Raw genomic sequence first — 11,620 nt, 5'->3', positions numbered from 1 at the left:
GTGGACCCTGGAGTCGGAGCCCACAGGCAGGACAGCCGCCAGCCGTGGACAAGGGATATAACAGGTTTCTGGGAGAAGAACGGGGAGAACCCAGCTGTGCCCAGTGCTGTAGCTCCAGGGAACCACCCCCCTCACTTCCTCGGTGGGTGTGGGGATGGGTGGGGGGGCAGCACAAACCACTGAGAAATGGGGAGAGTCAGCAGCTTCTGCCGGAAGGGGTGGGGGCTGCGGTGGGGAGAGGAGGGAAAGGAAGAAAAGGGGGAGACTTCCCAGCCGGGAAAGTCACTTAAGAGGCCTCTCTCTGAGCCCCCTGGGCAGCCTGTGGTGGGGCCGCAGACCAGAATGCAGGCACCTACTGCATCCCCACCCCAAACCGCCCCCCCCCAACCAGAAGGAGGGGAGAGAACTGACACACATGCTGAGAACTGACGGTGCACCAGCCATTTGACCATCAACAGCCCTGCGATGAGGCCCGGCCAGGACACTGAGGCACAGAGCAGTGAAGTGACACGCCGAAGTCACTCAGCAGAGGGGCCTTAGAGCAACAGTGGCTGTGTCCCTTCTGCATACGGCATCCCAAGGCTCTGGCAGTGGAGGCGGCTGTGCCGTCACAGTGGTGTTTCCTTCCACCTACAAGGTGGTGTGTGATGAGCCTTAAGTAAGGCGGTGTGCAAAGTGCCCGACACCTAGGAGGAGCCTGTCAGCCCCCAGCTTAGTCCCTGGAGAGAGAGAGGAAAGACCCCCGGAGGCAGGGCCAGGGACCCCCTTTCTGTGTGTCACTGACCCCTTCTTAGTGTCCACTGAGGGCTCCCAGGAAGGAACAGCAGCGTTTGTCCTCTGGCTACAGAGAATCAGCCTCCTGATGCAGGCTCGAGTGCTGGGGAAGCCCTCGTGCAGCCCGGGTCTCTCAAAACCCAACCTGCCACTAGCCTAGGCAGGCCCGGCATCAGCAGTGCACGGGAAGCTGGAATCTGACCCCTGGCGTTGGGCCTGGTCTCCATGGCAGCCGTGGATTTATAACCGGGGCCTCCACCCAGCTTGGCGGACTTTCGACTTGAAGCCGGGAGGAAGGGGAACAGGAAGGCGGTTCTGGGAGCAGCGAGCGCACAGGTGGCAGCCGGAGGCCCCGCGATGGTGAGTGAGGGTCTGTGTGGCCCTGTCAGGCTGTCCTGGGCCGGGGTGGCCGGGGGGCTTTTGTGGAGTCCCTCCCTGACTGTTCTCTCTCTGCTGCAGGCCAAGTTTCTTTCCCAGGACCAAATTAATGGTAGGTTTGGTTTGTTCTTTCATTAGCAACTCACAGCAAAATATGGGTCTCATTAGGCAATTTGCTCTGCTCATTTTTTGTTAGCGGGAGGGAAGGAGGTTGGTGGGAGAGCTGGGCCCACCCACAGGCAAGGGGCCGGCCGCCGCAGGGAAGGGCTGGGTTGGAGGTGCAGGTGGGGGGCAAAGCTTGGAGGTAAGAGATGTTGGTGTGACACTTGTCAGTGTGATTTACAGGAGGGGGAGTGATAGGAGAGGGAGCTCACTGGGTTTTCCTCCAGAACTTGATAGTTGGATTTGGGGAAGGAGAGGGAAAGGGGATGGACAGAGAGACACCGGCAACTGGCTGTGGCTGAGGACCCGACCAAAGGAGGGGGCTTTGTAACTGGCTGAGAAAGAGAAAAGAGCCCAGGGTTGCACTCTCAGGCAGGATGCTTCTACCCTCTGGGCCTCAGTCTCCCCATCTGTAAAGGGGGGAAGGTCAGCTTAGGTGGTCTCTGAGGTCCCTTCTGTCCTGACAGCAAGCCTCGTTTTGGTGTTTGGAGCACTTTGTTCCCAGAGTCCCCTGACCTGCTGGTCCCCAAGCAGGCTTCAGTTTCCCGCAGTGCATGGTTCTCTTTCCACAACAGAGTTGGGTTACACAGAACTCAGGGGCCCAGACCTGGCTGGGGAGGCCCATCGGAGCTCAAGCAGGGAGATGAACTGAGGGTTACTTGGGCAGGGATTCCAGAGTTCTGGGTACCAGGAGCTTGGTCTATAAGGGAGAGTGGGTGGGTGGGTTGTAGGCACCTCCCCACAGACCCCTTGATATCCTTACCCTACGAGGGGGAACAGAGCAGGGACTCTTAAAACACAAGGCCCAGGGCAGGGGCCTCTCTTGCCCAGGTCTCGAGGCAAGACTTGAGGAGTCTCGGGGCTGGAGTCCAGCTGTCAGCCTCAGCCTCTCCCCACCAACACCTGGCTCTGAGGCTCATTGATCCTCCCTCTGGGGCCTCTGAACCTCCCAGAAGGGAAGAAGGTAAGTTCCCCTTTGTATCCTAATGTCTGACACAAAGAAAGTGACCACAAACGTTAATGAATGAAAGACTGGAGTAGGAAGACCAGGGACCTTGGAGGCAGTGGACCTGGGGTCCAGTCACCTCTGAGCCTCAGTTGTCTCATCTGTGAAGTGGGGCTAATGACACTGCCTCACCAGGCTGCTGTGAGTGAGGGAGACAGCAGATGTCAGCCACGTGCCTGACACTGGGCCTGGGTGTCACCCAGACCGACACTGGGGCCAGCTTGCTCTTGCTATCGTGAGCCGGACGGTACGGTTTTAAGAAATTTGTGAGCTGGTTGTTAAAATCAGCCATTATTAAACAATGGAAGATGAAAGAATGCTCCAATCCCTCCATCTGTATAAACATTTTTAAAAGATATCTCTTGGGGCTTCCCTGGTAGCGCAGTGGTTAAGAATCTGCCTGCCAATGCAAGGGACATGGGTTCAGACCCTGGTCCGGGAAGATCCCACATGCCGCGGAGCAACTAAGCCCGTGCGCCACAACTACTGAGCCTGCGCTCTAGAGCCTGTGAGCCACAGCTACTGAGCCCGCACGCCCAGAGCCCGTGCTCCATAACAAGAGAAGCCACCTTAACGAGAGGCCTGTGCACCGCAACAAACAGTAGCCCCCGCTCGCCACAACTAGAGAAAGCCCACGCGCAGCAACAAAGACCCAATGCAGCCCAAAATAAATTTATATATATATAAAAAAAATCTCTTGCAGTCAATAGTGCTGAAGATTTGAAAGAGATTTCAGTTGAATGAATATAATTTGCACAAAGGCGAGAAATAGTTTAATAGTAGATCACTTATCAGAGGTAATGATAGTATAGTCATTGGGAAAAGAGTGGCATTCATTGGCATGCAGCCTACCTCACTTATGGTTAAATCAAAACTGTAGGTTGGCAATGGCTACAAGAGCTGTCAAAACTCACTGTGATAATCAATTGGCTAGATGGAATTTATAATCAAGAGTATATTTTATGATTTGTAAATTGTGTGCTGCACATCCTTAAGTCTATAAAACTTAAACTATGTACATATATCATCAGAGCCAGTTGTTACATTCTGAGCATACAACTGGTGTCATCCTAGGCCCTGGGGAGGATTCTTTCTTGCCTTGGGGTATTTGTATTTTCAAAGGGAAAACCTAAAGGGGATTTTTAATTCAACTTATTTAACCCAATTTGTTCTTTCATTCAACAGTTATGAGTCCTTTCTTTGTGCCAGCCCAGTTCTAGGCATAAAAAAATATAGCGGTGCATGTAATAGCCCTAGATACCTGTGCTCACAGGGTTCACCTTGCAGGGATGGGGGGGCCAACAAAGGAAAGTAGTAAAATAAACAGGATGTTGGATGGCCGGCTGGCCTATGAGAAGGAGAGCCAGGCAGGGAGAGGAAGGAGGTGTGGAGGTCTCGGGGGGCGGGGCAGGGGGTGGAAGGAGAAGAGCCCTGTTGTTCCAGCACAAGACTCCAAGTTCAGAGCCAGACTCCCAAGTATCTAAAAGGCAGGAAGACAGAACACATTTTATGTAACTGAGGAGATGGGCCTCCATTTGACCTTAGCCCTGCTGGTATCAGGGACCATGGGCCCCCGTGGTGCAGGGCACGGGGGCGGGGGGCAATGTGCCCCCCTGTAGAGCCTGGTGGATTCCAGGCCCCAAGAATGTGATGTCCCCACCTGGCCACTGTCGGAAGATGGTCAACTGTCATAGAACGAAGTCTCAGGAAGGCAGCGCGCCCACCCCTCGTGCAGAGGCAAACCAGACAGAAGACAAGGTGAGGTGGCCAAGAGCAGTCCCCAGGAGGGGGAGGGGGAGAGCTGAGTTTAGGCCCTGCACACATGGTGGCCCTCTCTCTCTGCCCCCATCCCCACTGGCACTGGGCCTTCTTGGAGGGAATTAGGTTTTGCAGGAACCAAAAGTGGGGTTAGGCCAGGCTCTGGCCCTGCTTCCCCTGGGCCACTCCAGCCCCTGCCACCAGGTCCTGTTGCTGGTCTGCCCCTCCGAAGCTCAGGCTCTGGAAAGTTCTGAAAGGGTGGAAGGTTCCCATTCAACCTCTCCACAGGCACAAAAGCAGCTAATTGTCTCTAAACCCCACTGCCTGGCCTGCCTTTGATTAGCACCCTCCCTGAAATCCTCTGCTGCCAGGAGAGGACTTAAGGAGGGACCATGAAAGGGCCCTAGGCCCGGGCTTCCTTTTGCTGTCTCTCCCGCTCTGCTGCCCTCTGGTGGCTTCTGCCCGGGAGTGGAGATCTAGTGTGGCCTCAAGGGCAGAGCAGGCTGCCCACTGCGAGTCCTCTGCTGCTCCAGCCTTCCTTGCCCCATCTGCACCATGGGAACAACAAAGGTACCACCCCACAGGGTCACAGTGAGGATTACACAAGGGCCTGGGGGGCAAGTGCTAGTAGTGGGAGCGGCGGTTGCTGGTTTTGTTATCAGCTCAGGAGCCACTGGTCTAGGCCTCTGAGGAACCAGCTGGGTGTGGGAAGCGGGAGAGCAGGGTGCTGAGGACGGCACAGGGCCCTGCACGTTCCCAAGCAGGGCTCAAGCAGGAGCTCTACCCCGTGGGCCCCAGGGACTGGACGAGAGGGGAGTCTTGACCAATTCTGATGAGAGCCCTACCCCTGGGCTGTGGTCAGAACCTCTGTGAGGGGCCCCTGATCTTCCCAAGCTCACGGCTGGCCTCACTGTGCCTCCAGGGCTGGGGGTCTGGGGAGATGCAGGTGGGGGTCGGTTCTGCTGGGCCTGGGGGGCTGTGGATCTGGAGGCTACTTCGCCCCCAGCAGGGGAGAGAGGGTTTGGGGAGAGCAGCAAGCAGGATCTCAGCAGAGCCTGGGAGGACTTCCTGGCAGCGCCTCTTGAAGGGGGCCAGGGCCTGTGTCAGAGAGCAGCTTGAGAGTTCAGCAGCCTGGAGGCCGGCTGCTGGAGCCGTAGACTCAGAGGTGCCCACAGTTGTGATTATTGTCATCACATATGAGAGCCTCTCTGCCAGGCCTGCGCAGAGGGGATTTCTGGTCCTTCCCAGAAAGGAGGACCAGTAGCCCTGAGGCATTATTGTCCCTGTTTCCCACATAAGCTGTCTTTGCCAAGGTCCCCTGGGAGTCTGGTGCCCTGCTGTGGGCTCCTGGTCTCCCTGGGCTGGCCCTGGAGGGTGAGAGAGAGCTTTCATCTGGTTTTGGTCGACTGAGGAAGGGAGCAGGGAGGGCGAGAGGGAGGAGGCAGAAGGGAAGTCAGGAGGGGGAGGGGAGAGGGTTGGCAGATGAAACAGGACACCTAGTTAAATGTAAATTTCAGATAAATAACAAATACCTTCATAAGTATATCCCATGCAAAACTTGGGATCGACTTGAACAATGAATACATTTTTTAGAATATCTGAAATTCGGTTTACCCTGGCAGCCCTGGACTTTTCTTTGCTGTCTGGCCACTCTAGGAGGGGAAGAGGAGAGGGGAGCAGGCAAAAGGAAGGGGAGGGGCACAAAGAGGGGGAGAAGCGGGGTGGAGGGTGAAAGAGGGCTCCTGATTCTCCCTTCTGGGCTTTGGCAGAGTACAAGGAATGCTTCTCCCTGTACGACAAGCAGCAGCGGGGGAAGATTAAAGCCACTGACCTCCTGATGGTGATGAGGTGCCTGGGGGCCAGCCCGACGCCGGGGGAGGTGCAGCGGCACCTGCAGACTCAAAGGATAGGTGAGTGGGCTGGGCTGGGCCAGTTGCCAGGGAAGGAGTCGTCTGGGCTGAGGGTGGGCTCTGAGCCCCACAGCTGTGGTCCTGGGGAGGGCCCGGCAGGCAGGTGCAGATGATCGGGGTGTAAACAGCTCAGAAGTTTGAGGGGTAGGTTGTAGCTGGAGCTCACCGGCTGGGTGCTGTGGAGGCACCTGGCCAGGTGTGCTGTGTATCACTCGGGCTTCCTTGAATCCTCCCAGCAACCGGTGACACCCCCATCCCAGAGGACCAAGGATCTAGGCATTCCAACAAGGTTATCACACACCTGCAGTCCAGACGGTGCTAAGTGATCCCAACGTTGTTTTGCTAGAACGATGTCCCTTTACTATTTGTCATGTGCTTAGTTCAACAATCCAGTGAAGGAGGCACTATCCTAATCTGGGTTTTACAGACAAAGATCAAGATTCAGAGCCCATTAGGTAACTTCCCCAAGTGCTTACGCCAATAGTGGAATCGGGCTTGGAACCCAATTCTGATCTCCAAGTGGTTCTCTGGTGATGCGATTATGGGTGATTTTCATTCCTTGTTTCCTCTGTTTATGACAATGGAAACATACGGGACTTTTCATAACCAAAAACAAGTTCTGTTGTTGTTGCTCGTGGTGGGTTTTTATTTTTTAAAGAAAAAGAGGGAGGGATGTCAGAGGCCAGGATGGCTGTTTGCATTGGTGGCTGGACACTCAGGAAGGAAAGAGAAGGGTGGCCTGGAAAGAACACTTGATCAAGAGCCCATCTGGACCTCAGTTTCCTCATCTCTCAGATGGGTTCCCACCATCTGCTAGCATTATCCTGAGGTCCCATCCGAGGGTGCCTGAAGTAGCACTGGGAGCCCGTCCTGAGGACAGCCTGGGCCTGGGGGTTGGGCCTCTGAAAGCCTCAAGCCCGGTGATGGGGCGCTCAGCCACTGAGATCCACTGCTTCCATCTCCGAAGGGGTGGTGGTTTCCTCTGGTTTCTGTCTCCTGCAAACAGGAAGCTGTGGTCAGGGGCAGTTCTGACTTCCTGCAGTTGTAGCCCAGCCAGGGCCTGGGCGGAGGTCCCCAGGCATGCCTGGAGGAGGAGGGGTGTGGGCTGGGGGGACTGGGGTGGAGGCTGCAGTGAGGTGAACAGCCTGGGTGGGACAGAGGCTTGAGGCCCCAGGTGCGGCTCATCTGTCCATCTTTGTAGATGTGTTACAGTGGCTGCCAAAAGGGGAGATAGACATGTTGGTGCACTTCCCTCCGGTTCAGGGCAGGAGAGAAGCATCCAGAAGGGAGTAGAGGAGGCAGTGCTTCATCCTGGTCCTGCCACTGCTCTGAGGTGACTCTACGCTCTGAGCTTCTGTCTCCTTAGTGGGCAAAATGCGATGATAACCAGTCACTAAGGGGCTGTTGGGAGGATTAAATGAGGCATATCCATGGTGGGAACTCAGCAGGACAGGCTGCATCCTCTCCCCCATGACTACTGCCTCCAGCACGGTGCTTCCTGAGTTAGGTGGCCCTTGAGCTGGCCATGAAGGCAGGAAGCCAGCTGCCTTCCTCAAGAGAAGCCTTTCCCTCCCTGCTCACTCTGCTGTGTTTGGGGGTCTCCTAGACAGAAATGGAGAGCTGGATTTCTCTACTTTCCTGACCATTATGCACATGCAAATAAAACAAGAGGACCCAGAGAAGGAAATTCTTTTGGCCATGTTGATGGCGGACAAGGAGAAGAAAGGCTACATCATGGCGTCTGAACTGCGGTCAAAACTCATGAAACTGGGAGAGAAGCTCACCCACAAAGAAGGTAATGGCCTGGGTCCCTCTTTCCCAACAGCAGGAGGTGATTAAGGGGTCAGGGGAAGGACACCAAAGCCCAATCCATGCCACCTGGGTTATGTAGGCACTGCATTTGATGGATGCCCCAGAAGGTTGTGACTAGATGTTGAGCTCGGTGAACTCTGGATTGGATCCCAGAAAAGAACTAGGGACCCTGTGGGTGGCAGGAGAAATTAGCCAGGGCGAAGGGACAGCTTGGGGAAACCCAGTTATGATCTACTTGGGCATCGCACTGTGTTCTAAACTTTCACTGTGGGCCTTCATTTAGTGATTATGACATCTCTGGGAGCACTAGTGCCCCCCTCATACTGATTAAACAGGTGCAGTGAGTGGCTTGTGAGTAACAGAGCTGGGAGCTACATGCAGGTCTATTAGACACTCGGACCCCCGCCCCCCAGCCCCCCTCAGGCTCTTTTCTCTCACCACCGCTGTCTGTCTTCTGAAGCTGCTACTGCTGCCAAGTTTCTAAATTGAGATGTTACTTTGCTCCCTTTCCTCACGACTCAGCCAGCTCTAAGAGCTTTTCCAGAAGGGGTGTCTGTGGTGGTCTTTGACCCCTACCTTCCCTGCCTTCCTACCTCAGAGAGGGTGAGAGGCTTGCGTCTTCTAGGAAAGCCCCGTGTCCATGGTACGGGCGACCCCAATGCTGGGCCCTTTGCAGGTGTTCTCCCAGCCTGCCTGGTGGGCCCCTCGGTCCAGCCACGGCAGCCATGCCAGGTCGCCGCCAGACTCCACACCCACCAACCCCAGAGGCTGGGATTTCTAGTTAGGCCGCTGGGTCACTGCCTATGATTGAGGCAGGAGGAAAAAGGCTTCAATAGTGATGGGCCTTTAGCCTTTGGTTAAATCACAACAAACAGACTTGAATCCTGGCTCCCCCTCATTCTGGGGGACCTCAGGTGAGTTTCTTAACCTCTCTCACCCTCCTCAGTTTCCTCGTTGGGAAATGAGGTTACAATAGACAATCCCTCAGGTCCCTCCAAGAGCTAACATTCTATAAAGCAGTCTGCTGAGATTTTATCTGTAGTCACAAAGGCACAGCGCAAAGCATGTAAAAATAGCTCTACAGAAGGCAGATGGAGCTTCCCCCGCTTTTTCAGGCCAGCAGCTATCACGATCTCGTCTTTCATTGTGGCTGTTTTAATGTGAACAGGGAAACACGGGCTCTCCTTCCCTCCCCAGCTCTGAGGACACTGCTTGGCCTTTTATGTACCAAGTGGAGTGTTAGCAGAGGGCCAGCAGGGGCCTTAATTCTTACGGTTAATGATCTCTGCCTAAAGCAATACCATGGCCCCCAAACTCAAACATATCTCTCATTTGTTTAACCAGTAAAGAAACATTTCAAAGAAACTGACAATGTCTTCCAGACAGAGAACGATGTCCCTTCCTCTGGCTGTGGGAGAAGGAAAGATGGTACTAGAAGTAAGACTCCTTTACCCTCAGTGATTGAAAGAAAAGCTTCAGTTTTACTACAGAAGCATCCTTGGAGCTGCTGAGATGGCTGGGAGGGAGGCCTCCTTTGCGACCTGGTTCTTTGTGGGTTCACAGGGAACCGCCGTTCTACCCAGAAGGCATCATCAGACTCCAGCTGCCCCTCTTCTGGACAGTTGGAGGCTGCAGTGGTTGGTGTTAGACCTGTCCATTGGGACGGTTTTAACCAAGTGGTTGATGGGTAGACGCATCTCTATGAAATAAGATAAATTACAGTCTCAACATTCTGAAAATACTCAGAACTACTATCAGCTTAAGCACAGAGCACAGTAATTACATTTTTGGAGGAGGATGGTTAAGCAGGAAGTCACAGGATATTTTCTAACAACTACCCAGGATTATGTTGGGGACGCCTGGGGCCGGGGAAGTTAACACAGAGCAGTGAGATAGCTTTGTAAGAGGGTGAGGATGGTCCTGAGAAGCCACTGTGGAAAAGTGTAAGCTGAAATGGCTCTTGTTGTCAACTCCTGGGACAAGCTAGTATTTTGTCCCAGGGATCCAGAACCAGTAAATGTAGGGTTTTTGTTTTTTCTTTTTTTGAGCAACATTAGAGAACGAACAATGGCAGTTTTTTGTAGGCTTTGAGCTTAGACACAGTTGAATATATTTTCTCTTACACTACCCCACCCCCGAAACGCACACTTTTTAAAAGAGGTGATGGTGGCAGTTACCACTTGTCACCGAGCCCCCTTGGGGTGGGGGGTGGGGGGTGTCAAGTTGGAAGGCAGACTGGCAGGTCAGGGGCAGGCCAAAGACTGGGCTGGGGGGCCCAGGATGGAGCTGCAGAGGGTGTCTGTTCTGCAGGGGGCTGAGAGGGTGGGCTGTAGAAGGTAAAATTCATGCCCAAGCTTTCTGGAAATACTCACACAGGGGTCAGACATTTTCTGAAGGGGGAAAAAAAAAGCACAAGGTGGTTTCAGTGATTGAATCCTTACCAGTACACCCCTACCCTGGCCCCTGCAGAAAGCCTGATGAACTCAAAATTGGATACATGGTCTCCAAGGGGTAGGGGGTGGGTTGTCCTGTTCCCTCCACTGGTTTATTTCCTCATCTACGGGAACAGTCAATTAGACGCTCAGGGAAGACCTCCAGGGAGTCCCAACCCCCAACTGGATGTCCTATAACGTAACACTAAAGCCAAACTGAAAAATTAATGTGATTTATTGCAGTGGATGATCTTTTCAGGGAAGCAGATATTGAACCTAATGGCAAAGTGAAGTATGACGAATTTATCCACAAGATCACCATTCCTGTGCAGGACTACTGAATGAGGAGAAGGCAAGAGAGCCTCCCCTGGGCTGGAAAACGCAGACTGATGAATTTTTAAAAAGAAAAGTGTTCCTTTCACTTGCGGGAGATGGCAAACACAGCAAGATGACATACCTGACCACAGCAGAGGGTAACTTTTAGCAAGGAAACGAAACTATTTCAGCTACAGTATTAGCATGTCTTTAATAAAAGATTTTTACTGATTTTAATAACTAACTACCCTGAGTCTAGCCCTTTACATCATGGAACGAGCCTATGGTTGGGCCAGGGTTCCAGCCCTGACTCTGCCACTTCCGAGTCAGGTGATTTTGGGCAAATCATTTCACCCCTCAAAGCCTTAGGATCCTCACTGAGGTTGGACTCCTACTTCTTACCTCATGGAGCCTGTCGAGAATGGGCTTCAAAAGGCCTCTGCAAATCGTAGAGCACTGTGTAATCCTGGGTTGCCACGGTCGTGCTTCTCCTAAGAAGGTAAATTTACTGAAAGACTAATATTCTGTATTTGGGTGCTAGACTCATCTTCCGCATTTCAAAGATAAAGCTAGCTGCGAAACAGCGACAAGCAGAGGGCTCAAACTATGGCAACAGTTCTTGCAGCACCACAGGGTCACATACAAATTCTCATTCCCAGTGCATACTAATGTAGTTCAGGATATTCATTCATAAACAAACAGGATAAAAAGCAGGTTTAAAACAAGGCAGCATCAGCTAAACCCTGGGAAGAGTGATCTGACTACACCCCAAACCAAAGGAAACCAGATGTGACGAGCTGCATTCACTGAGGCCTTGCAGAGCTTGAGCAGACCTGTTATGATGCTTCTGTCAGAATTTTGAGCTCCTCCCTGACCCATTATCAGAGAGGTTCATGGGACTAGGATGGTCTGCTCAAGTGGGCCAAATTGATAATGGCTTCAAGCCATTTCCTCAGGACTAATGGAAAGTAATAAGGGGATGGAACAGGCCACAGCCATGACCCAGCGAGAGCCCTGGAAAACAATAGTAGGGGTACTGGTCCTGCCGGGAGCTTTTCCAGCTCAAGTGGCTT

General features: G+C 53.3%; 1 protein-coding gene across 3 annotated transcripts; it reads left to right on the top strand.

The window, feature by feature from the left end:
* The first annotated feature begins 203 nt into the window (after positions 1–203).
* CALML4 (calmodulin like 4) lies at positions 204–10,791 on the top strand. Of its 3 annotated transcripts, none has more exons than XM_082448211.1 (7): positions 204–1,134; positions 1,234–1,264; positions 3,881–4,078; positions 5,848–5,988; positions 7,595–7,783; positions 9,145–9,237; positions 10,476–10,791. In XM_082448211.1, exons 4-7 carry the CDS (start codon positions 5,916–5,918, stop codon positions 10,571–10,573), a joined length of 453 nt encoding a protein of 150 aa, XP_082304337.1. In that variant the 5' UTR covers positions 204–1,134; positions 1,234–1,264; positions 3,881–4,078; positions 5,848–5,915; the 3' UTR covers positions 10,574–10,791. The 3 variants fall into 3 exon arrangements, with proteins under 3 accessions (XP_082304337.1, XP_082304336.1, XP_082304335.1); XM_082448210.1 differs by having other exon boundaries at positions 3,866–4,078; XM_082448209.1 differs by lacking the exon at positions 3,881–4,078 and having other exon boundaries at positions 209–1,134.
* The last annotated feature ends 829 nt before the right edge of the window (positions 10,792–11,620 follow it).

Source organism: Balaenoptera physalus (assembly GCF_965194825.1).
Source record: "Balaenoptera physalus genome assembly, chromosome: 2".
NCBI classification, from domain to species: Eukaryota; Metazoa; Chordata; class Mammalia; order Artiodactyla; family Balaenopteridae; genus Balaenoptera; species Balaenoptera physalus.
The sequence above is the reverse complement of the archived record's forward strand: the minus strand, read 5'-3'. Positions and strand labels throughout refer to the sequence as shown.

Coding starts and splice junctions, on each gene's coding strand:
- CALML4 (XM_082448209.1), top strand. Junction 1,265..5,847: donor TTCCCAGGACCAAATTAATG/GTAGGTTTGGTT, acceptor GGGCTTTGGCAG/AGTACAAGGAATGCTTCTCC. Junction 9,238..10,475: donor AAGGAAAGATGGTACTAGAA/GTAAGACTCCTT, acceptor GATTTATTGCAG/TGGATGATCTTTTCAGGGAA.